We start from the raw sequence: 25,904 nt of genomic DNA, 5'->3' as shown, positions 1-25,904 counted from the left end.
AGGTACCAAGAAGCACCAGAGGATGAGCCCAGCAATAGATTCTTTGCATGAGCCAAGAAAGTATTAGAAAGGGCAGAGGCTCTCTCGCTGTCCTCTGGACCAGCAACTCAGGAATCTATTGGATCACAGTCCCAAGGGTAGACAAGCAAAGAGACATTTCAAGGCAGAGTGAGTAACGTGTGATACAAGAAGTGTATCCTCTTGGAGGACACAGTTCAGGGGACAGAGACCATCAATTAAATACATTAGAATTCATGCTGTAATACAGAGGCACAGGAGCTATGTGGACTTGACCTTGACTCATGGGCAGCTGTGGAAGAGGTTATTGAGGCTCCCCTCACTCCCACATATTTGTGAATGCCAGAAGCCTTGAAGAGAAGGACTGGCAACATGCTGCAAGCATTGGTTGATGTGGTGTGGTCTAGTGGGTGATAAACTCTGGCTCCCAGGCCAAATCCAGATTACCCCTGATTTTGTACAGCCCATGAGCTAGGGATTTTTTTCTCCATATTTACTGGTTAAAAAAAAAAAACAAAACAAAGAAGGCTATGTCATAGCCCATGAAAGTGACATGAAATTTGAATTTTACTGTACATAAGTAAAGTTGTGTTGGAACACAGCCACATTCATTTGTTTATGTATTGTCTGTGGCTGCTGTCATGCTACAACGGAAACGTTGAGTGGTTGTGACAGAGACCATATGGCCTGCAAAGCTGAGAATATTTCTTATCTGGCCTTTACAGAAAAGTTTGCTGACCCCTGGTCTAGTCCAGTATTTTTTCAAACTGTGGGTCACAGCAGCCAGTCATGAATCAACTTAGTGGAACATGACCAGAATTCAAACAAGAAAAATAGAAGAATGGACAGAAACTATCAGAGTGTATTGCTTATTATAAGGCTGTGTTTCTCCTCAAACATTTTCTTATTTCCTTTAACTTTTATTTCAATTAAGTATGTATGTATATTCTTGGTCGTGAGCTGAATTATTTGTCTTACTTATGGGTCTCAACCAAAAAAGTTGGAAAGCTACTTGTCTAGGTGAACCTAGGAAATTTCCAGTTGTTCACCCAGTTATCTGGGATGAAATTTGCATGCAGGCTGCTCAGCTACCTGTGCTCAAGGGAGCAGTTCTCTATTCCTGCAGCCCAGATCCAAGCTAAAGTGGTGGGTACAAGATTCTCTACTGCATTTCTCTCCCTGGAATAACGGTGGTTACCTCTGCCCAGGACACAATGCCTGGCCCCAGGTAGAACCCTTTCCTTACTCTCACCCAATTTTCTCCCACTTAAAGAGGAAGGTTTCCATTTTCCCACTGGGAGTGAATGAGGAATGTTCATTTCCAGGCAGGAAGAGAAAAAGAAGCAAGTCCCAGGACCAAGGACACAGAGCTCCCTTCCCAACCCTTTGACTGACAGCTAATACTCAGTGACAAGAGACGGCGCCCGTGCAAGGTGACAAGAAGTGAGATTCGAAAAGGCTCTGTGTTTACAAACATATTGCCAAAAGTGTCACGGATACAATTGAAAAATATCGATAGCAATCGATGGGAACAAATCACTGGCACCAGCCATTAAAAAAGAAAGTGAATCCAGGCCTGGAGGAAGTGAAGGGGACGAATCTGTAGAGGATGGGAACATGGTTATACCCTCTGCCCTCTCACTTCTTCCCCTCCTGCTTACTCTTTGTTCTTCTTCCCATAGCCATTGCTCTGCACCTCTACTCATCACTGCCAGTTGCCCCCTTTACAATGGAAAGAAAACCATTGCTTTCTACAAAGCCTCTGCCTTGGTCTTAGAGGAGGAATCTGAGCAGAGCTCCCTGCTTTCCTCTTCCTTTCTCCAGGCTGTGCACTGATGCCTGTTGAATTTCAAGCAGTGACTTTGTGAACCAGTTCTTAGCTAAGCTTCATGTTCTCACAAGGCATCCCTCCACACAGGGCATTAGGATGTGATGTGCTTTGTCTGAGCAGGGGGTTCTAGGACTTGAGAGCTAAGCTTGGTTGGATCCATCTTGGTCTGGAAAGTTTTGGGAGGCCAAGGAACTATGTTCAGCAGGAAGTTTCAACCCTGATATTATGGTAGAAAACAGAGTGTGGAAAACAGGAGCAATCACAACTCCAAAAATTTGAGGTGAATTTGCCGCTGGAGTCTGAGGGACTGGAGTAGACATCCTGGAGAAACTTGGGGGAGGGATGAATGAACTTTGATGGATGGAGAGTAGAACCTTCCTGAGTTCAGGTCACTTTAGAGCCTGGGAAAGCGGTGTAATCCTTCTTTTGAAAAACGAGATAAAATGTACAGCAGCAGCAAGAAGGACAGTGCTCGTGCCAGAGCTGCAGAAGTGTCTAGAAAGACTCAGCAAAGGGTTGGGGTTGGCTCGATGCTGGACTGTGGATGGTCATTAAGACTCAGTGCCCAGAATGCTGGTTCTAGATGAATTCAAAAAGTCTTCCACAGGAGGAATAATGAATTAGAAGTGTTTTGTCCAAATAAACCAAAGTGACCTAAGAACAGACTTTAGAGGACAGATATCAGGTGGTTGCAGAGAAAGCAATTTCCCCACAAAACTAATGAGGTACATAGGGGGTCCAGAGAGAAGGAGAACAGACCCAAGGACCAAGGAGTAAACCAGCTTTCCTAGGACAAAACAACAGCAGCCCGGGCAGAAACCAGAGTAACAGATTGGGCATTGTTTGATCTCCTGCTCCTTCTCTCTCCCTCTGTCTCTCCCTCTCCCCTCCTCCCCCACCTCTCCCCCTTTCTCTCTCTCTTTTCTGTCTTTTTCTCTCTCTCTCCTTCTCTCTCTCCCTCACACACATATATACATTCATTCATTAATCTATTGTATTGCTTATTTATTTTGTGCAAGGCATTTTTCTGTACACTGGGAATTCAGATTTAAAAGATATAGAAATAAAATCTCTGCCCTCAAGGAATTTGTGAACTAAAGCATTACCTCATTCCTTATCTACTGGACAAAGTCTATATCCTGAGATTTTTCACTGAGTCTCAAAACAATTGCGTCATTTAAGTGACTGAATATGTGGTTTCAGGGAACAACCATGAAGCAAGGGTCTAGGAAGAAGCGGAGGAGACAGCTCCGATCCAAAGCGCAGGCCCCATGACACAGGGAGCACACTTGGCCATGGTGACAATAATGTCGTGGCAGGTAGGAGGAGATGCCCAAGAACCTTCAGACAAGGAGCCCCTTCTGCCATTTCATCTCTGGCTGTCAGAGGCTCCCCCACAGCCCTGGTCGGTGGTAAGTGAGCTGTCAGGAGGATGGATTAGCCTCATGCAATGAGGTAGGTAATGATCTTTGAGGCCAGGGGGAAGCAGGAGTCCCTGTAGAGTGGGCATAAACTTAGCTTAAGAGAGTGTGAATTTCTGGTGCAGACAAGAAGGCAGTCAGCAACATTCTCTTGCAGGACTTAAACCCCTTCTTTGTCCTGGTATATAATCATGGCAGGATATAGTCACTTCTTTTCTTTTGCTAGAATCTGAAATGCAGTTGAATTTTTCTACATGCTGAGATGTTTTCCATTTTTAGTAGCTTGTAGAGAAGCAACTGTGAGTTTGTGATGAACAGTATGGGGGTGGACACTAGTCCATAAAGTGGTTAAAGGACTGTTAGGTGTCATCCAACCACTCTTCCATCCAGCCAAACATCCATTGGTCTACTCAAGGAGTATTTACTGAGATTGAATAGGGAAGAGAGTCCTACAGGGCTGCTTCCCAAACTCCAGGTTTGCCATTTATCTTTTCAACTGCTGCTATTTTACAAATGTTCAATGTCTCATTCTTGGACAGCCCTGTGCCATAATAAGAAAGGAAGACATAGCAATAGGGCTAGTGATTTACCTGTTAGGAGTCATAATAGTGTGAAGATGTGTTGGAAATCACCTCTGAGTACTCTGATATTTTCTGTGCACATCTCAGAAGGGATCAAGGATGAGAATAATGGGAAGAACCCAGAGTGACAGGCTGGGTGGGATGAGAAGAGCCTTCGACATAACTGGCCATGTGACCTGGGCCATTGGCCTCCCCAGTTGTCACTGGTCTTATTGTAATATATGAAAAGAGGTTGAATATGCTAATCTCCAAGGCCCCTTCCTTCGGTGGCATTTCATGAAGTCTCACTTGTTAGTAACAGCAACCAGTTGATCTGTGTCATGCTGCCCTAGGTTCTCCTCTTTGCTTCTCACCCTTTTCTTGTCCTTTCTAAATGTGAACAGCTCACAAATTAATGCCATCCTTCCTCCAGCTGCTGGTTATCCTGAAGAGTGTTTCCTTTTGCCAACATCTAGCCTTATACTCTAACCAGTGTTACCCAATGCATTTTCAGTAACAATGGCAATATTCACATCTGCACTAGTCATTCTGGTGGCCACCAACCACATGAGACTACTGAGCACTTGAAATGTGGCTAGTAGGACTAAGGAACTAGATTTTACGTTTTGCCTAATTTAAATTTAATTTAACTTTAAAGAACCATGAATAGTTGGTTATCAGACAGCATAACTATAATCTGTTCTTTCCCCAATGCTCTCTGGTCTATATCAAACTTATCTGTTCATTTCTTCCTAAATCATTGGTTAAATTTGGTATCTGTAGTGAAATTTCTTTGGCTGGAATTCTCTTGACCACTTACTAGCTGCAGAACCTTGGGCAGTTTACTTAACCTATCCAGATCTCAATTTCCTCACCTGTAAAATGCAGGTGAGGAAATTGTCCTACTTTGCCACGGGGATTACTACTTTGCCAGTGGGATTACTGCCATCAATACAGCAATCCCACAAAGTAGGACTATCATGCCACGACATGATAGTCCTACTTTGTGGGATTGCTGTATTGATGAAAATAATGAATATAAAGCACTTAGCACGGTCCCTGCCACTTTGTGTTGATAAAGCTTAGCTGAGACAGAGGAGGAGAAAGAGGGAGAGAGGGAAATGTATTTCCACTATCTATCTCCTATTAGAGTTAAGTCTTGCAGGCTGACTATCTAACCTATAGTGTTACTAGTTAGCATATGGAGACAATACTGTCTCCCAGGGCCCACATGTGTATCTTTTTTATTTGAGTCTTATCTCTTTGTCAACCACTCCTGATACCTCTGTTCCCTGCACCAGAGCAGATACAAATCTCCTAACAGCAGCTACACTGACACAAGCTGAGGGTCTGTATCCCTGGTCTCTCACACTCATACATGTGAACATACCCATGCACACACACACGTCTTATAAAGCAGACAGATCTGTGATCTCATTCCTTCAGACATCTGTGTCTTCTGGCTGTGGCTCCTCCTCCTTTGGACGATGGGGAGCAGGGTGATGACCCCATTAATTCCAGGCAGGCCCTTGTTGCTCTGCAGGCCTCCAACTCCCTTCGGACCTCCCCTCTGGCCAACTTGATCTCCCAAGTGACGTCTCTCAATCCTGCCCCAGGAATCAGATGTCTAAATAGCAAATGAAAGATTAATGCCAGTGGCCAAGATTAGGGTGTGAATAATTTAAAGGGCAGAATAAGAGCCAGCTCTGCTTACCAGCAGGGCTGCCTGGTAGAGGTCAGGGAAAGGGTAGGGGCCTGTGTAGGGCCAAGGATAGGAGGTTGTGCATTCCCATGGATTGATTTGGGAGAGGATTTGTTGTCCTTGGCGTTGGGAAGAATTTGTAGTTGCAACCAGGAAATGGATCCTTTGGCATTCTTATCAATATAGGGATTGTGGGTTCCATGAGGTGTGTGGGAGGATTTCGTGTGGGTGCCATGTTTCCATGGAACTCATAGCACATCCTATGCCTCTCATGATAAGGATGCCTCTCACCAGTATCTCTGTTCTTGTTGCCACCTTGAACCCATTGGGCTATAGGAATCCACGTGACTGGGGACTGGGGGCTGATTAATTAGCCACTCCCACAAGCAGTGGAGCACTTTCTGGGGTTATGGGATTTGAGGTGAGGAGTGGCCAGTTATTTGTGAAATGAGCAGATATTTTACAGAGAGTGTGGCTCTTGTCCAGGCATAAAACCTCTGTGTGGATATTTTTTTCTCCCCTCCCTAGCATCTCGGTCACCTCTCTGCCACCCCAGCCTCCTGTTAGGTTTACCACAGTCTCTCCTCTGATGGTTTGGGGTTTGATAAATATTTTCCTCTCTGGAAGTCTTTAGCAGTGCAGCAAAAAGGTTTTATGATGGATTCTCCCCATCACTTAATTGAAGCCATAAAAAATGAAAAGAGAGTTTCCAATAAACCAAACCATTACTCACTGGTGGATGGAGAGGGGATCCCAGAACCGGGACCTGAGAGGCACAGCTGGGAAGCCCTCCAGCTGACTGTCTATTATGATTATTAATCACAACAGCAACAGGGTTCATCTGCACCGAGCTTCTTAATGAACTTGGACTCATGTCCTTACAAGGTTGTAGCCATTACAGCAACCAGGGCTTTTCCATTTAAAATCCCTGAAGGCTTAGTTGACTTGGATGGATGTCCAAGTGGGTGCATATGTCCCAGGGCTCCCCCAAATTATGAGATATGTGTAGTCGTATCTAGGCCCGAATAGTGGAAGAGAGATAGCTCTATCTGCCATGACTGGGAGACTTGTGTAGTGACTAGCAGTGTAAGAGTATGGCTGGTGGCTGAGTGCATACCTTTTTTTGTGAGCACAGCTTGATGGCTGCATATTGTGAATGGGGTGTTGAGAGTTTTGTTTACTGGATGGTTGATATGAGGGTGGGAGTGAGGAGTGTATGGTGGTAGTGGGTGTGTATACTCTAAAATAGTATCATCTCTCTGTGGATTCCATAACATTTGGGTTTCCAGGTGCATCACAAGTAGGAAGACCCTAGAATTTATTGTCCAAACTGGAGGAGTTTTAAAAGTAAAAGAGGGCATTGCTAATATTTTGCCTGGGCCACACACATAAAGCAGCACCATATTTCAGGCAGCCAGGACCATGGGGTAACTCCATTTATAAGGCATCATTGAATTGCTTAGGTGTGTTTTCCGTTGTGTTTTGCTCTGAGTTGGGTTTAGGTTGAGGCCTGTCTGTTGGTGCCTAGAGGAGTGGCAGAGGGTGCCTCCTTGGTGGCAGAATAATCGTGACATCTGCCACATGGTGGAAAAAACAGCCCCATGGCTCCAGGGTCAGACATGTGCTGGTTGTGTGCCCCTGTCTTGATGCTGGGGGACTTTGGTGTTCACTCCAGGAGTTACTAGAGACAGTGAAGCAAACCCCTGGGCTGCTCTGGGGAAGGAAGTAAAGACCCCATGGAGGAAATCTTCAGAGTTGCTTCCAGGCTTTACTGTGTGCCCTGGGGCCACTGTGCAGCGAGTCAGGAGGCAGACTCTGTTCTAGTATGATTAGGTCTGTCCTAGACTTGCCTGGGCCTCCGTTTATCTCTGTGTAACACTCAGGGAAGAATAGTATCTAGTAATGAGAGTCTTAATGCTTGAGACAGTGTCAGGAATGAACTGTATAAGAACAGCACGCCTTCTTTTCCATTTTCCTTGCTCCTTCTCTCCCCACCCCCTATCCTTACCATTCTTTTATCAAGTGACTTTGCTTCTAAAGACCTCAGATCTTTGTTCCCTAGTCACTAATCTCTACATATCAGCAATAGTTTACCTCCATCATGGCACCCCTGAGGTTTAGGAGGAAAGGAGAGGGGTCATCCCTCCAAAGCTTGGCCAGCGTGTCCTGCATGGAAGTCCTTCCCCGGTGCTCCAGGCCCTGGTTTTCTCTCCAGCTCACCCTGGGATCCACAGCAGGCAGTGAGCTCTCTGGAATAACACCTACAAGAATTGTGTCCTGGCTGCTTTCTCCAGAGGTCCTCTCTCCCACCTCCTCCCTGAAAGCGAAGAACTCCCCCATGCTGCCAGCAACTAGATGTAAACAGAAATTAATCCATCTGTGCCAAACCTCAACATGTCACCTGATCCTTATCACTGCCTCATAATCGCCTCCAAGGAAGATCTTATTATATTAAAAAGCAATTGCCCTCTATGCTGGTAACACTAATAGATTTTTGTGTGATATTTATACAGGATTTTGTTGTCAGTTCACGAGATGCTATTCCCTTCCTTCTGCCTCTTTCCTGCCCCCTTCATCTTTGCCCAAGTCTCCTATCATTTCAGTTTCCTGCAGGTCTCTGTCTGCAAGGTGATCAGCTCCATGAGGGCAATGCACCTGTCTTCTTGACTGTTGTATCGTCAGCATGGGAAACATGCTTGGTGCATGGTAGGCATACCATTTCATCCAGCCACTTCATTCATTCATTCATTCAACAGATGGAGCTGAGGTCTAGAGGGGGAGATACACCAAACAAATAAATAAAATAATAAACAGTTATCAGCGCTTTGAAATTAATAAGTAGGTTTTTGAAATAGAGGATAATCAAGTTTTGGAGGTCTACTGAGAATGAAAGGCTGGAATGTTTGCTCTGAGATGTAAAGAATGTGAGGAGCTGAGGTTGGCTGAAGAGCGTTCTAAGGCGAGGACACGGTCCTACCTGGGAGTTGTGAAGTAGAGAACAAATTCGGCACCTTTGAGGACCTGAGAAAGGCTTCCTGTGAACAGACATTCATGAAGGGAGGCAGAGGGCATTGGTCGAGTTTGGAGGGGCAGGCAGGAGCTAGGCCATTTCAGAAATGTCTGGGGTGGTCAGAGCATTCAGGGATGTGATCATGTGATTGGATGTAGAATTTGGGATCCTTCACACTCCAAGCATAAACATCAATGTAAATGAGAGACCAAGCCCTTCGGAAGTCTGTGGTGTGGAAATGCAAGGTGAAGTTGGTGAAGAGTGGAATTTGAACTGGGGATGCCAGAATTTCTGGGCCTTTTCTTCTCTTTCACACTGACTGACACTCATTTCCTCGTGTCCTCTGTTCCTCAATGTTTACTGAGATTATGTCAACATAAACATGGAATTTGGACTCAGATGGTGGCAGAACTTGAAATCAGGGCCTAGCTGAAGCCTTGTAATAAGTTGAAAAGACCCAGGTTTCATAAACAGCCACAATCGTAACAATGGCAATGACAGTGCATTTTTGCCTTCTGGGCTCTTTGGTGTCAGTAAATTCAAAGCAGTTTAAATTGAAGATAGATTTGACGGCAAGAGCCAAGCCCATGACACACCCTTCATCAGCTATGGTCTTGTCAATTACTCATCAGAAGTAGCTGCTGATGAGGGATTCCGGGGTGAAGCCCGAACAGGGTGGCGAGGTGCCAGAGCCCAATCTGATTGCTGGAAGGTACCCATTCAGAGTCTGGGGAAACGTAACCTGCACAGAGAATCACCCAGCTCCAAGAGAACTTGGACCTTCATCTGCAGTGAGGGAAGAGATAGGAGAGTTGTTTGGAAACATGGAGCAACTCATTAATTAGAAGTTGAATGTCCCCCTTTCTCTGCCAGCTCTGAATACATTAAAGTGAAAACATGAGATCAGGCACGTTCCTTTCGTTCTCTATTTCTAAACATTCCTTGCATTAAAACCCTCATGTTTCTTTATTCCATGACAGCCGGATCATGTCATGGGCAAACATAATCGGGATGATGGCCAGAGTACCAGAACTTTTTCTAAAAGATGCTGCTGAGGACTGGTGTTCGCTGCACAGGCTGGTATCTCCTGGGGCTCACGTCTGAGGTTTGGGTTCCCGGTGGAGTTTCCACCTAGAATGGATGGGGGATGGACAGATGGGTGGATGCACCGTCAGAAGGGGAACTAGCTGGAGTGGAGGCAGGTTTGTGGCACCTTCCATACCTCCTGATGGAGATGAGTAAAAGCATAAATGATAGTGGCCTTCCCCACCAGGGCCTTGGGGAGGGGAGTGATTGCGTGCCTGTTTTTGGCAAAGTGCTTGGAGAAAGGCAGCCTAGACAGACAAAACTTTTATTATCAAAAGGCAGCACTTGCTAACCCTCCTCCCCCCATGACACCAGCCTCTCTGGTTGTCAGCTCATAAATGTGTCTCCCAGTTACACAGCACACGATGTAATCCTGTCAGATCTCCTCACTGCCCATTGGGATGGAGTTGGCAGTTCTAACAGTTATCCCTGCAGAGGGGGGAAGGCTAGGCTGGGGTCTGTTCTCAGCTGTGCGAGTGACAAGGCAGCTTCGTGTCTCTGTGCTTCCTTCTCCCCTTGGACGAAGTCAGGAAAAGCGTCTCTCCTTCCTGTTCCTTCTGAAGGTGCCATGTGTGAAAGGCACTTCAGAAGCTCAGACGGAAGGCACTGTGCTGCTTCTGGGGTTCCACAGTGCTGGCTCAGAGGGTCTCAGTCCTGTCTGTAAAGAGGAACTGTGAATGCTGAGAATAGCACGGGGGGGCCACGGGGAGGTAGAGACAGTTTCCCTTTCCTATCTGTTTGCCCAAAACTGTTGCCATCCCCCAACTTTCACCCCCTAGAAGCAGGAGGGGGAGAGCATGAGGATCCAAGCCTAAACTCGTCCTTATTACATTTCAGCCATCGTGGTTATCCCATGAAACTACAGTCAGCTTCTCTCAACCCAAGGGACTCAATTCGAAAGAGGGAGCAGGGAGAGGTGAGATTCAAAATATTTAAACTTCAAGGGCACAAAGCCTTAATGCTGGGTGAAGAGTCTGGGGGTCCCCTGCCAGGCCAGTCATTAACCCTTTAGGTGACACATCTTAGGGAGGTCATTGGGGGATCTCCCAGAGGACGAGCCAGCCTGCTGGGACTGCAGGGGAAGTATCCGAAGGTGATGGCAATTTACCAACTAGTGTGGAAACATTTCAGTATTTTATCTTCCATCCATCCTGGTGCATGCTGGATGAATATCAGGTCTAGAAACAAGTCATATTTTCTCTGAACTATGGGAAAGATGGCCAAGGTCCAGGGGAGAGAGACAATCCCATGTAATTATCAAATCATGGAATTCCACCATGAAAGAGTGAAAAATCCAATTAACCCCCTCATCCAGGGAGAGGAGCTGGTTCAATGTGTGGATTCTCATTTCCCTTCCGCTGTGAACCACTCAACCACTCTGGCATGATCGAAGGAGGGACAGACTTTCAAGGGGTCACAGACAATGTCCTTGAGGAAATGGAACTGGAAACCATGAGACCATCAGACAATTTGTGAGGTGATGCCCCATGCTCATAACAGACAAAAAGAATCCCATGGAGTTCGGTCAAGGGGAGACGTCTGGGGGCAGGAGATGCCATGGGGGTTATAGGACATGGATCTGTCCTGCAGTGCCTGTGTGGGCCACCAAGCCATCTACTGCAGTACCCTGGAAGGTCAGGTCCAGCTGGGGCCTGGATGGAGGCACAGAGCTGAGCCCCCACCTCCCTAACCTGGATTTCTGGCATCACAGGGCAGCTGCCAACGACCCCATTAATCCGGATGTTTGGCTCCAGATGTCCAATCCCAAGGACATCAAGTCAGCATTTTTCTCTGCAGACTCTAAAAGAACAGCTGCATCTTCTAGAAGACCGTCCAAGTTCATGACTTGTTAGGATGATTACAGTGTTTTACTTGTAGCATGGTTACGTCTCTTGGACCCCTTTTTGAGATCCCATTCTCAAACACAGGGGGATGGTATTTCAAGACACAGAATGTGAGAGCAGAGAGGGTTTTAGAGATCATGTGATCTAAAACATTCCTCCTTGAGATGATGACATGGGGTGGGGGCGGGGAGGGAGGCAGGCAGAGAAGGCACTTCCCTGCAGTCATCTGCAGAGGTAGTGGAAGAGATGTGACTGGATCTCCTTTTGTAAATAATATGTTTTTAGCCGGGTGCAGTGACTCATGCCTGTAATCCCAGCACATTGGGAGGTCGAGGCTGGTGGATCTCTTGAGGTCAGGAGTTTGAGACCAGCCTGGCCAGCATGGCAAAACCCCCTCACTGCTAAAAATAGAAAAAAATTAGCCGGGTGTGTTGGCACGTGCCTGTAGTCCCAGCTACTCATGAGGCTGAGGCAGGAGAATCGCTTAAACCCGAGTGGCAGAGGTTGCAGTGAGTCGAGATTACACCACTGCACTCCAGCCTGGGTGACAGCGAGACTGTCTCAAAATAAATAAATAAATTTTTTAAAAAGTGTTTTTGTGTTCAAAGCTAAAAAAGAATTGAAAAATACTTGTTTATTTAAAAAATTTAGAAATCTATAAGAAATATAAAAACTGCACACCCAGAATGCCACCACCTGCGGCTATCATTAATCTTGCCTTTCAATTTTTTATGTTAATCATTTTCTATAGATAAGATTTATCTCATTTTTTCCTGCCTATTCAGTGAACCTTGTAACTCAACTAACTTCCCCACTTGTAAACTCTTCATAATTTTAAACATCTGCTTAATATTCTATTATGCAAATACATTGTGGTTTACTTACCCACTCCCCTACTGTTTTATATTTAAGTTAGTTTCCATTTTCTAATTATAAATAATGCTAATATGAAAATTATTGTGCATAAAGGTCTTTTTTTAAAATCCCTGTATTTCAGACTATTTCCTTTGCTAGAGTCCCAGAAGCGGTATTTCTAGGCCAGAGGATATGAATACGTTAAAGATTGACTGTTACTCAATTGTTTTCCGAAAGTATTATTCCAATTTATGTTCCCACTAGAAAGCTATGAACTTTTATTAAATCTTTGCTAATGTGGTAGACACTTCTTGTTTCCGATGTATAAAATCTGTGTGTTCTAAGTTCAAGTTCTGTGATATAGCAGAGATGGTAATATGAATAAACAGTTTCATTTAATATTCTTGAAAATTCAACAAAGCCCTGTATCCACCTTGGATAGCAAAAGGATTGGCCCCATTTAGCCCAACTGACTAGGACAAGCCCCTCAAACTGATGCCTACACTCCAGACCAGGAGAAATGTATTGTCATAGTCCCAGGAATAAAAATAACACAAAATAGGTTGGTTTCCAGGGGGCATGCTGGGATGTAGGACCTGAGCAGCCAATGTACTTGTGTGCATATGTGTGCATGTGTGTGTGCATGTGTGTATTTGTGTGTTGGCATACATGCATGTTTGTGTGCATGTGTGCATGCATGCAGGATGCATCTGCATCCCTGGAGGAAATCCAGAGTGCTGGATCAATGGACTCAGAAACACACTTCTCACACTAGAAAATGGGCGTCATACACCTCTCTGTGAAAATCACCAGAGGGGCTCATTTGGCTAGTCTGATGATCCACGCCAGTTCATCTCAGCCCTGCTGTTCAGAGGGCCTCCAAGTCCCAGGGGTGGGGTGTCCCAGAAAGGGTTGGGCCTTTTCAGCCTGGCTTAAGGAGATAGCCAGCTGAGATAATGAGCCCCTGCTCATTTTTAGGGCAATCTGGCAGGCAGGACCACCAGAACAAATAAGAGTGTCAATATCCATCTTTGCAGATGCATCAGTCAGGGCCATCAGTGTAGCTATTTCTAGAATGCCCCTCTCTCCCAGACTCCATAAGGCAGATGAGGACATGGGGGATGAAGGGTTCTTATGAAAGCTGAAATCCCACTTGGGCTTGTTTCCCTTATCATTAGAAAAGGGGTAAATGAGGCCTAGAAAGTTGAATTTTCCCCTCAAAATGATCACCTACTCCCTTTTGATTCTCTTGGTGCCCACTCAACCTTCTCTGCAAATGCAGAGTTGGGGAAGTGCAAGGACATTAGAGATTTGAACTTGGTCCTTCTTACCTTCATTCACAGAGAGGTTGCGTGGCTCCTAGGAGACAGGTCACTCAAATTCTAGCCCTCACTCTAGCAATCCTGTGAAAGCCCTCACTCTAGCAATTCTAACCTGTGAAACAGGAGGCTGGATGAGGTAAATCCTGGACCTTTTTTTTTTTTTCAGTTTTATGAATTTGAGATATTATAAAAATCAAATATGCCTAAACAAGTGATATTTGGCTAGAAGGCAGCAGATGCTCTGAATCTAGGAGGCCAAAGGAGAAGCCCTATTCCTTTCAGTCATATGGTCAAGAGGCTCCTGGGTTTCCTATAGCATCCAAAGATGATGGGAGAGTTCAAGGTGAACAACAGGTGAGTTAGAACGTGCTCTGGTTTACTCAATTCCTAAAAATCTCACAAGTGAGGAAATAAGCTGCGGTTGGAGTAGCTGAGTAACTGACTCCAAATTTGAAGAAGTTCTTGGAGTGTGTGATTGACTTATCTAATGTCAGCTTCATTCATGGGCCACGGAAAAAATACTCAGACCATTGTGTGGCAGGAGGGTATGTTATCCCTTTCAAATGAGCCAACTTCTGTCTGGGCTGAGAATTAGTCATTGGAAGAATACAGAAATCCTTCTCTGTGAAGAGGTCCATGGATCTGAAAAGTCACTTTAACCCTGCAGTGTAAGCCTGGAGATACTTGGACTCTGACTTGGTCAGGCAGTCTGTCCCTTTGCAAAATGGGATTTCTGCCTGCATTGAGGCCACATTGAGTCATTGTCACTTCCCTCCCACTCAAACGGTGCTTTCCAAGCCGGGGGGCCACAAACTCATTGTGTAGCTTTAAGTCAATTTAGTGTGCTGTGGCCAACCTTTTTAAAAATGGAATAGACTAAGGAATATATCTGAGTGCATTGCAGGTAGCAAGGGGAAGACTTCCTTTCCTGAAATGTGTTGTTTTATCCTGGGTTTCAATGTAAGATCTGGGTAGGCCTCCAGCAAAACAATTTTTACAACTGCCCTAAAGGATGGGGAACCTGAGGTCTAAGGAATCCAGATGCTCTCTGCACATCCTCACAATGTATATTTTGTGCCACATGGGTATGTGTAGTGAAAACCAGAAATACCACCTGGTTCTGCAAGTGATGGGCTGTGGGGCCTGTGGGCATCCACTCAGCTCAGTGTCCCCTGGCTTTACAGCCTCGGCTCCAGATGGAGGAGACCTGATAAGCTGACACCTCCTCCCCTGGGAGGACTGAGAGCTGTCACCCATCTTTCCAAGACTGGCAGTAACCAGGACTTTCCATTTCCTGTTGCCCCTGCTCCTCTGGGAAGAAGGAGCAGGAAAGTTTAATCAAGCAAGAGTGAGATCAGAGAGAAAAGGGAGTGGCTGGCTCAGTATCTCATGGTGAGTCCAGTGTGGCAGGTATGGAATTCCTAGGATTTCCTAAGGATTTCCTAAGTAGGAGCAGCTGTAGACACAGCCTAATTCTGCCTTATCAGAGTACAAGGAACCCAAAACTCTGCATTGCTGTAGCCCATTTCAAACCAGACTTTTAATTACCAAGGCCCAGGCTCCACTGCCCTGCCTCCTGCTTTCAGTCAAGCAGGGAGCACCACGTTTTAGCAAACAGCTTCTGAGAGCTATGGAGTGGAAAACATACATCCCTCAGAAGAGAATGTGTCTGATACACACACACATGCATACATGCACATACACACACATGCATAATGCACATACACATGCATACGTGCACATCACACACACATGCATACATGCACATACACACATGCATACATGCACATACACACACACACGCACACACACACACGCACACACACACCCATACCCTCAGCTGCCCTCTCTGATTTTTCTGAAACAGTGGATCCCGCTGATGTTATTTTAAAGTACAATGTCAGACTCAGGTCCTTCACAACAAGGAGGACCAGCCTGGGGAAGCCAGTGGGGACACTGGGGTGACAGGAAGGTAGTAGCGCCCCACCCTGTGCAATACTCCCCCAGCAGCTTCATCCTTCCACCCTCTATACCTTCTGGTCTCCTGGATCACAGGGAGAATAATAATCGTAGTAGTAGGCATCAGAATAATAATCACAATCTACACCAGCTTGGCACTGTTCTAAGAACTTTACATGAATTATCTCAATCTCTATACCCCTATCAGGTGGCGCTGTTACTGTCACCCCCTTTAACAGGGGACAAAACTTGGGAAAGTTAAATAACGTGGTCACATTACTCATTAGGATGCCAATCCAGCAGTCTTACTTGGGAGTCCATTCTTAATCATTACCCTGTAGCGTGTGGCTTCCATGTCACCTGGTACACTGCCAGGTCCATGTAACAGGGACACTGTGACACCAGCAAGCCATGTTGGTTGTGTGGCCATCCTGTTCTGCCACCCAGTGGGAGGCCACCTGCCCACTGCCCCCTGGCTCTGGGTCTGCGAGGGCTGGTTGGTGACAGTGGTGGAGGAGACCCAGCAGCCTCCTCCTCTGCCTCACAAAGGCTGAGGGGGCTGCATATCGTCCTGGTTGGGGTTTGAGTGATGAAGTCACTGGTGGGAGTCTCCCATAGTCTAGGAAAAGGGGTCTTTGGAAAGCTTTCTTGGGACATTTCCTGGAGTTGTGTTGGGCGGGCCCGTCAGAGCTGGTGGCATTGTGTGTAGCCTCACATCAGCCTCCTGGAGGGTTAGAGGTTCAGCCTTCTCATGGAGCTATTTAGGGTCAAGGCCTCTGGGTTAATTCCTCAATGGGCTCTGACCCATCCTGTGTTATGGAGGTGCTTGGAGACCCGTGGAAACAAAAGAAGTGAAAGAAAGAAAGTCTTGTCTCCTGGCACCCACAGAGCCTGGGTGAATCTCTGCTCCCCAGCACAGCAGGACCAACTACAAACCCCTTATCCCGCTCTGACCTTCCCTGTTGCACTTCCTGAGTCCTGCCCCTTGTGAATGGAGCATGTCTGATGCAGAGTCTCCTGGCTGCCCTGGGGACTGAGAAGGGGTTTGTTTGCAAGGGGGACTGAACACCAAAAGTCTGCAAGTGGGTTCAGTTGGCTATTTTCTCCCTCCTGATCCCTCAGGTTCTGTCCCCAACGTCAGCCCCCAAACACCCTCTTCCCCCTTCTCTGCCTCTTCCCTCCCACCCCACAAAGTGAAGCCACAAACCTGCATTTTGGAGTCAGCAGGCAGATTCCTCTGTCATCACTTTGCGTGGAGTGGGAGGAGGTTGGAGAGAGAGAGTGGAGAAAAAGCCAGGCCAGGCAGGGGAAAAAAGTCCCAATTTAAACCCAGGCCAATTTGGGAATTCAGCTGACACAGCAAGCAAACGCGATCAGTAAGAAGTGAGAGGGAGATGATTTATGTTTTGTGCCTGAGGATCCACCGAAGACTTTTAGGTGTCATTAGGGCCCCCCAGTGATCTTTAGCAGCAATTAGGGCCCCCTCCCCTCACCCTCCTGCTTGGTTTTAGGCTCACGCTGCCAGCTCCTCCCCTGAGTAGGGGAGATCTTAAGAGCCTCTCTCCCTTGCCTGACTTCTCTTTTTCAACTTTCACATTTGGATGAAAATGGGACACTGGCATTCCCAAGAGAGAACATGATTGAGTGCTGGGCTCCTGAGAGGGCAGTGCATTGCCAGCATAGGACGCTTAGGTTTGGAACCTCCATGCCCTTCCCTGCTACTTGTGGGGGCCAAAAATAGCAGGTGTCAGGGCCTCTGAGTCTGGGGCGAGGACCTGGGTTCTGTGTAGTGGGAGAGATCATCTTCTCTCATCTTCCTGCTCCAAGCAGTGCGTCCTGGGATGTTGGCATGGAAGGGGCTGCCCAGCCTGCCCTCTCTGGCTCTGAGCCACACAGAGAGCCAAAGCAATGCAGCTGGCCAAGAAGAGATGCTCGAGGTTAGCTGCAGGAGAAGAGAAATCCAGTTATTCCATATTTGCATGGTGGCGCTGGGTCAGCTGAGTGTTTTGTGTTTTGTTAATGAGCTCTTCAAGCACTAGCTCTCTGGATTGAGGGTCAATGGGTGGGCGTGCTCAGCACAAGAAATGAAGCAACTGGGTCAAGGACACACAGTTTCTGGTCACGCTGGAGGTGGCATTCCCAGCCAGACCTGTCTCGTGCAAAGTGATGGTGCTGTGGTAATAATGTAGGAGGTGCTTCTCCTGCTCCTCGGATGCCTCCTTGTTAAACCTGATTGATCCAATGGATTGAGCAGCTCGGGAGCAGCCTGCCCTTTGCTCTGCATACCCTGTGATGGCAGTGGCCAGTGCCACAAAGTGAGAAAGCAGGCTTTGAGAGGGGAGCTGTGTTTTTGGCAGAGTATTTCCTGCAATAAGATGATTAGCCAGCCGCCCCTCCCACAGTGGCAGCCTGCAGCAGCACACTGCCCCTCTCCACTGTGTATATGTTGGATTAACTAATAACAGGAAAAAGTAAAGAGATGTTCTCCAAGGCATTTAGAACTTGGACTTGAGTATCTTAAAGCCCTTTCTCCACCTTTACAATGGAGCCCCTCTGCCTTGCGAGGGTGGCTTCCTCGTGTTAGGTGAGTGCCCCAAGTTACTTTTTATAGCTTTCTGTCTCCCCGTCTACCATCAGGATGTCTGTCACCTGTCACTTCTCACTGTTGTCACTGATCCTGTCTGATGCAGCTCTCCTACTGCCATTTAATTTGTTCTTTTTAATTTGCTATGGGCTTGGAAACAGATACTCAAGTTTATTAGACTTGTGTATAAAATAAGAATAAAGAGGTGTTGCGTGATTACTCCAGGGACCTGCTAAGTCAAGTGCATTTGCTTTGGTATGTAGGCTTGAGATTTCTATTTTACTGTTTCCCAGGTCATTTCTGGTATTTTCTAGCACCTGGCTGTGTTCTCGACTGGGGAATCTAAGGCTAGTTGAAGTGCAGTCAGGCAAAGTGACATGAACCATGAAAAGGACTGCTTATTTTTATACCCATCAAGACTATATTCTGAAGCCTCTCCAGCATCTCCCTCTTTTGCTTCTCTGAGAGATGCCAAGTGACTTTTGGGGAATTGGCTTTTTGCTGAAAATTGCTGTTGGTAATTTGCAGGGACTTAGAGCTGGTTCAGGTGTTTGAAAAGATCCACTCTTCTAAGCAGAGGGATACAGCCAGTTTATTATGAGAAGTTTTATCCATCTTCACTCCTCAGCTGTCCCCAAGTTCAGTTCTTCCCCTCCTCCCCAGCATGGCCACACCATCTCTGAACCCTTCTTTATTGGCTTAGAGGGCACTTTCCCTTCCTTGAATTCTCCAATTCTGCCCCATCCTGGTTAAATCCCACTTCATCATGAAGCCTTGCCTCATCCTACATGAATTTCTCCAACCTTTTGCATCTGTTCAGCAGTTCACTGATTTACTCCACAGGTATTATGAAGCCTTTGGTACTATATCACATCTGTTTTTGGATTTCATGTGTGTGTCCCACCTTCCTCCATGAGCGGAGGTTCTCAGCCTGGGCTTCACGTTAGAATCACCTGGGGAGCTTTTAAAACTCTGATGCTCAGGCTGCACCCTAGTCCCATTAAATCAGACCCTGGAAGCACATTTTTTTTAACTTTGCCTTTTGAGATAATCCTGGATTTGCATGCAATTGCAATAAATTGTACAGAGGAATTCCTGTACCCTTCACTCAGTTCTCCCTTCCACATGGCAACATTTTGCATAACTATAGTACAATATCACAAATGGAAAATTGACTGGTACAACCCACCAAGCTTATCCATTCAGATTTCACCAGTTTTTGCATTGGTGGGTGTGTATTTAGTCCTGTGCAATTTTATCACATGTGTAGATATGTGCCAGCCCAAGGTCTCTCCCTTTTCCACAGGTCCTGGAGACCTGATTTGAGATCGTGCATGTCAGGTCGCTGGAGTCCTCTTCTGGCCCGCTTGCACAGATAGCTATTTGCAGGGCTCGGGAATGAAATTGAAAATAGACCAAACAATGTGACAGTTTTCTCCTGCTATTTTTTCTTCCACGAACAGAATGTTCAGCATTATTTTTTTCTCTTTGTGCAATATTGCAAGTGAGAAATAATCTGATTGGAATGCTGGCTTATGCTGTTTATAAGCCTGCAGTCTCCCGCAAGCTGTGCACAGGGAGCTTTCCCGAGGAGGACATCTAGGGACTTGCAGGATGAAAGGTTTGGGGAGTCTCTTCCGCCACACCCAAAATCCTGGTGAGGCTAGGAAAGAAATGCATGGCATGCATATGGATGGTACCCCTAGAGGCTTCTCTTCCTGGGAGTGTTCTCCTGCATTTTGCCTGAAAACCATCAAGGAGTGGCCTGGCCCATTCACACAGGGTCTGGGGAAGGAAGGGTGAGCATGTCTGAGGCTGGTGTACATTATGTCTCAGATTTTGTCTGCTGAATAGTGGGGAGGAGAGACAAGGACCTTAAGCTACCTGCTTGATTTTGTGAAATGTATGGAATTTGAGGCCTGAGGTGGACTGGCTGTAGAGAACACAAGAGCCTGGGTGACAGGTGGGTCGCAGGACAGAAGGATACTCTTCTGCATCCTCCTAGGGACTCCTTCCTAACCTCAAGAGAGGGGACAGAAAAGCATCATAATTGCCAGTATCACATGAGAACTTAGAGAAAGTGGAGTCCTTTATTTCCTGGGAGACTGTAATCTGAGGATGTTAATTCCTTCCTTTTTTTTTTTAAGAAACACGTATGGATCACTCACTCTGTGCCTGGTATGAAGCTTGGTTTTGGGGCACAAAGCTAACAAACAAAGACAGACTAGGCATTTGTCTGTTTAGATGTGGATGAATTTTATTTTATTTTTTCTCCTGGGGTAGGAGGTGAACTGGGTGGGGCAAGGGAGGAAGTTGATTATTTTGATTTATTCCAATTTATGAATGCCCAGAAGATGTAGGTATGGGACAATCTGATCACAAAGGTCACATTCCTCCCCTTTCATGCCCATGAAAGTATTCTAGATCTCGGTTGGATTGTGAGTTACACAGGTGAAGGCATTTGTCAAAAACTCATCAAAGTGTGCACTGAAGATCTGCACATTTCACTGTGTGTAAATTTCACCTTAAAAAAAAATCACACTCTAAACAGAAATGGAAAAGAAGCAGTGAAGCCACAGTTAAGAGCAGTCCATTTTCATCAGGAATAAAACCTGATTTTGAAATTTCGTTCTAACAACATTTTCAGATGCCAGAGCCCACTACAATGAATGTACCTGTGGCCTGCAGCTCTGCCCTCCAAAGCACAGACGTGTGACCTTCAGCAAACTCACTGCAGCCCGGCCCGGGTGTGCCTGTTTCTGCTTCTGGAACACTCCTCTCAGACCCCACTAGGACCAGCGTGGTCCCGCCTCCCCCGTGAAGCCTCTCTTGATCTCTCCAGTCAGCCAAAGTGATCTTTCCTTTTTTTGCTTCACCTGCATTGACTGCCTTAATATAATGTGACTCTTATTATTCAGAGTCTTCCATTCACACTTACTAAATAAGCCAGCACATATAAAGAGTGTAGAACAGTGCCTGCCACAAAAGAAATGCTCAAGAAGTGATCGGGACTATTTTTGTTGTTGCTATGTTTTATGCTTATGATCAGTCCCTTTGTAAGTCTTTGACTGACATACAAGCTGATAAGTCTTGTGGGGACTGGGTTGTGTCCCTTTGGTGACCAGTGTGATGCTGAGCACTTGCGCCCGTTTGAATCCGTTGGAATCTGCAAAACCGTGTGTAAATACTCCAGGCAAACTTGAAGCCCGTGGGTGTAATAGAGACATGACTGAGGGAAATTCTAGCAGGGACCTCTGTACTTAAATGCAGCACCAATCAGATGGCATGAGGTGGGAGGGGATGCCCAGGATTTTAAGACCCTTATCCAGCCCTGCTGTTGAGAGGCCTTGAGAAAAACCTGGTGCCAGGGCCAGCCGAGGAGTGGATGTGGCAGCCACAAAGGCCATCTTTGTGGACAGCCTTTAGAATCTCCTGTGGGTGTCCTGAGGTAGGGTAATAAGATGCCACTTGATGACAACAGCCCTGCCTTTCAAAGTGACACTTGGCAAAGGGGCATCATGACAATGACACCTGCTCATCAGCTCTGTCCACCTCGAGTTGGTGAGGGCTGGGCCACCATGCTCATTAGGTCGGCATCTGTCCCCACCAGCCTGCTGGCAGCTGATGCTCGTTAATCCTGGAGCCCCGAGCCTACTGGGCCTAAAGAGGCTGAGCTTTTAGAGCCATTTATGGCAATGGCCTCAGTGAGTGCTGCTAGATTGATTTATAATTGGGCTGAGGAGCCTCCCTGCGTCCCCGGAGACCGGGCTCTTAAACTGGGCCAGGCCGGGAGGGTGGTTTTGGCTCACTGGCTTTGTGAAAAGGACAAATGCAGAGCTGGGGTTCCCATCAGACCCGGCACGGATGGCATCCCCACAGAGCTGACTCCCGCACACCCAGGGCCCTCCTGGCTTAGCCGCCTTGGACATGTGGTTCCTTGTTGGGACACCAAATAGAACCTGTGATAGTGAGGACGTGGGCTCTTCAGGAGAGCAGAACACTCGACAGGGTCTTCCTGGCCGGCTTTGGGATCAGTCCTGTGAAGTCATAACAGTTTCGCAGGAGAATATCAATAATGAACATGGCAGATTATATTTAGTGTCTGCTTTACATCTGCTTGGCATTGATCTAAAGGTGTCAAATGGATCATCTCATTCAATGAAGCAAGAACTATTACCAGGCCTCTTTGGCAGATAAGGAAACTGAGGCACCAGGGGTTCCATAACTTGCTCAGGGACACACCGTACTAGAGGCAGAGCATGACTTTGGACTAGGTGGCTTAGCTTGGGGCTTTGGTGCCTTTGCTTTCTGCTGCTCCAGGCACGGGACTTGGCATTCCCAGCCTAAGCAATGGGTCTGATGGATTGTCAGAGATCCTGGGAGCCTCCATATTGAAATGGCAGTGCCCAGGGTGATGAAAGAGAAGGCGACTGGCAGTCAGAAGACTGGAATTCCAATTTCCTTCTGGCCGCTAAGCAGTCATGTGATTTTAGGTATATCACCTTTCTCCCCGTGCCCTTTGTCAGATAGGCATACTGTCCTTAGTTGTTGCTTTTAAGTAAGGATATCGGCCCACAATAGATATTAAAACACTGAGAAAATAATTAATAATGATGACTGTGACTGCCCTTGGCCCAGTAGGACGGCCCCCAGCATAGGTCAAGAGCTTGAAGGAGAACATCGTATTTCAGGTGGTAGAGACAGTGGCCTTTTGACAGTCTAGGAGCTGCTTTATCCTTTGCCAGGATGAATCCCTGGTTCTCTCTGTTGCTGTCTTTCTGTGTCCTGTGGAATTTCACGGATTTGGGGGAAACTGATGTCTACTCACCTCTTTGGGTCTTTTCTTTCTCCCGGCATGGGACTCTCATGAGTGTGTGGTAAATAAAGCACCTAATGCCACCTCATTCCCCTAATTCTTCCTACTACCTGCTCTCCACTTCCCCTTGTGTCTGTTTCTCTCCTTCTGCTGGTTCACTGTCATCAAAGACACATCTCAGTACCCAAACTGTGCACCCAACTGGCTTCATTGCTGCAGGTTTCAGATCAGCTCGAGTGATGGTGGCGCTTTTTACGGCAACAGAAGCTGCTGATGCATAATTCAACAAACAATCCAGAATTGCATCAGAATCCAAATTACTCACATCAGAAGGATCTTAATGTTAAATACTGTCTCTTAAAAACCAACTTCATTCATGCCGGTTCCTGTGCTTTTATCTTCTAGTATTTGTAAAATTTGGGGGAAGACTGAGATGTGGAGAAGACTTTTAGCCTGAAACGGATGGCTGGGTATCCCTGCAGAGAATGCGGGTGGTGTGATGTCCCCAGCCCCCATCCCTGGGCCAGCTGTCAGAGTGGCAGGTGTCTGTGTCTGGATCTTGGGGCAGGATTTCCCTAGGCCCCAGGCAGGTGTGGGGCAGGGTCGCCCCCGGAGGCTCTGGTTCCCACACCAAGGCAGGGTCTTTCCCTAAAGAAGCCAGCATCCTGCTTTACTCTGGAGAGGCTGCGTTGCACCGTGGTTAAGAGTGCACAGGCTTTGGGAGAAGCCTCCTCAGGTTCAAAGTCTGGCCCTGCTGGCCAGGTGCGGTGGCTCACACCTGTAATCCGAGCACACTGGGAGACTGAGGCGAGTGGATCACTTGAGGCCAGGAGTTTGAAACCAGCCCCATCTCATGGTGAAACCCCGTCCTCTACCAAAAATACAAAAAATTAGCTGGCCATGGTTGCACACACCTGGAATTCCAGCTACTTGGGAGGCTGAGGCATGAGAATTGCTTGAACCCGGGAGGCAGAGGTTGTAGCAAGCTGAGATTGTGCCACTGCACTCCATCCTGGGTGACACGGGTGACTCCATCTCAAAAAAAAAAAAAAAAAGAAATAAACCCCAAAACCAAAGTCCGCCCCTGCCACTAATCAGTTGTTTGACCTTAGGCATGCTACTTAACCTCTCTGTGACTTAGCTTCCTTATCTATCAAGTGTGGATAAAAATAGGATGTGGTAAATAAAGCACCTTATTTGGAATCAGGCTGCTAACTGGCTTCATCATTTGTTTCCCGGCCATGGGGACGCTGGTCATTCCATCTAGAGCAAGTGGTTATGGATTGCACTTGCATCTGGGCTTCTTGCTTTTTCTGGGAGGCAAAGAAAGTGAAGTGTTTATCTTACAGTGCTGTTGTGAAAATTAGAGTTAATATATATGAGTGCTACATACATGTTGGCTATTCATCTCTTTCAGAAACTTTCATAGATACCTAGGGAGTCCATAGGTCTCCCCGTTCCTTTTATGAACTCCCCAGTTTTTGAAGCATGACATCTACTCTTAGTATCTGGACTGAGTTCCCAGAGTCCTTTCTGCCCATCCATGGTGGGGATATCCCAGGGGGCTGGCTGAAGGCTTTCTCTTGATGTGATCACTTTGATCACTGGCTCCCCATCTCTAGAGTGCATTTACCCTAAGCCTGCTTTGGTTCAGCTGTGTGTCCCAGGAAGCCCCCAGGCAACATCACTGTCTATCTCCAGTGAGGCTTAAAGGATCCGAAATTTATAGCTCACCAAACTATGGCAGCTCTTGGGATACCAGTTGCCCATAATTTGCGAGAAAACAAAACACCCCCAAACAATGAAAGCTTTCTGTATCTTGAACATGTGTACAGGCAGACGTATAACGGGAGAAACACTCATTTGAAATCAGGCTGCTAACTGGCTTCGTCATTTGTTTCCCAGCCGTGGAGGCCCTGGTCATTCCTTCTAGAGTGAGTGGTTATGAATTACACTTGCATCTGGGCTTCTTGTTTTTTCTGGGAGGCAAAGAAAGTCAAGTAACATTCTCCCCCCTTTATAAGGGGCTAATTGAGGATCCCAGCTTCCAGGCTGTTTATCAGAGGTAGCCTGCGTGGGTGCCAGGGTTTAACTGACTGCTGCTTCCCCCTGGTTCTGCCCAGCAGCATGTCAGGGGCCACATGGCCAGACATGAGATGCACAGGTGGGATGTACGTGCCAGCCTCCCTGCGATACTTCAAATAGGACTTTGTGCCCCCCCCCCCCTCAGTGCTACATCATCAAATTTATCGGGCTGACACCCCCTCTCAGCGGGACTCTCTCTGGGGTCCCTCCCAAGGTTTCCATTGATTTCTTCCTCTTACAGCGCCTCAGACTCTAAAGAAAGTGCTTATTCATCTTGTCCCCACTCCTCATCTTCCTTTCTGTCTGAAAGGCCATCAGCCAGCCCCTTGTCCTCAGCCATGCCAGCTAGCCCCCATAAAACTCATGGTCGTGTTATCCTGCAACAGCCGCAAACCCGTGATTTCTAGGAGCCTGGAGGGCAGGCTGTGACTTCCACTCAAGTCTAAACCTACACCTGAATGCTTAATTGAGTGTTTCCCCCATTATTTCCAGGAGTGAAAAGTGGGTTATTTGGTCAATAGCTCTCCTAGCTGTTTATCAGCAGCTGTGGTGGCTACCCGTTTGCTGTAAGACTGCAGAGAGATGCAGCTTCACTTTTGCTGGAGTGTGCAGCCACACCTGCGCCAGAAAGGCAGAACTACATCTGCCCGTGATGAGGCCCAGGATCCCTGAAGGCTGAGAATCCCCAGGGCTGGTCCCAGAGCTCACCTGACTGGTGGATCAGAACCACAGATGGCCTCAGAGAATTCTGGCAAAGCAGAGGGATATTTTAAGTAGGGGAAGAACGGCAGGAGCTCAGAGCAGGACTGCA

At 46.9% G+C, this 25,904-nt stretch overlaps 1 protein-coding gene across 3 annotated transcripts in view; it reads left to right on the top strand.

The window, feature by feature from the left end:
- PLXNA4 (plexin A4) overlaps window positions 1-25,904 on the top strand; it is a 449,834-nt gene that overhangs the window by 157,221 nt on the left and 266,709 nt on the right. The window contains exon 3 of one of the 3 annotated variants that reach the window (XM_023207834.1): window positions 14,118-14,138. The exons of the other annotated variants lie outside the window; for them this stretch is intronic. Within the exon in view, the coding sequence (XP_023063602.1) occupies window positions 14,118-14,138 (21 nt within the window). The remainder of the gene's footprint in view (window positions 1-14,117; window positions 14,139-25,904) is intronic. 3 annotated transcript variants of the gene reach the window in all.

The sequence above is a fragment of the Piliocolobus tephrosceles genome, chromosome 8 (assembly GCF_002776525.5).
Source record: "Piliocolobus tephrosceles isolate RC106 chromosome 8, ASM277652v3, whole genome shotgun sequence".
In the NCBI taxonomy this organism is placed as follows: domain Eukaryota; kingdom Metazoa; phylum Chordata; class Mammalia; order Primates; family Cercopithecidae; genus Piliocolobus; species Piliocolobus tephrosceles.
The sequence above is the reverse complement of the archived record's forward strand: the minus strand, read 5'-3'. Positions and strand labels throughout refer to the sequence as shown.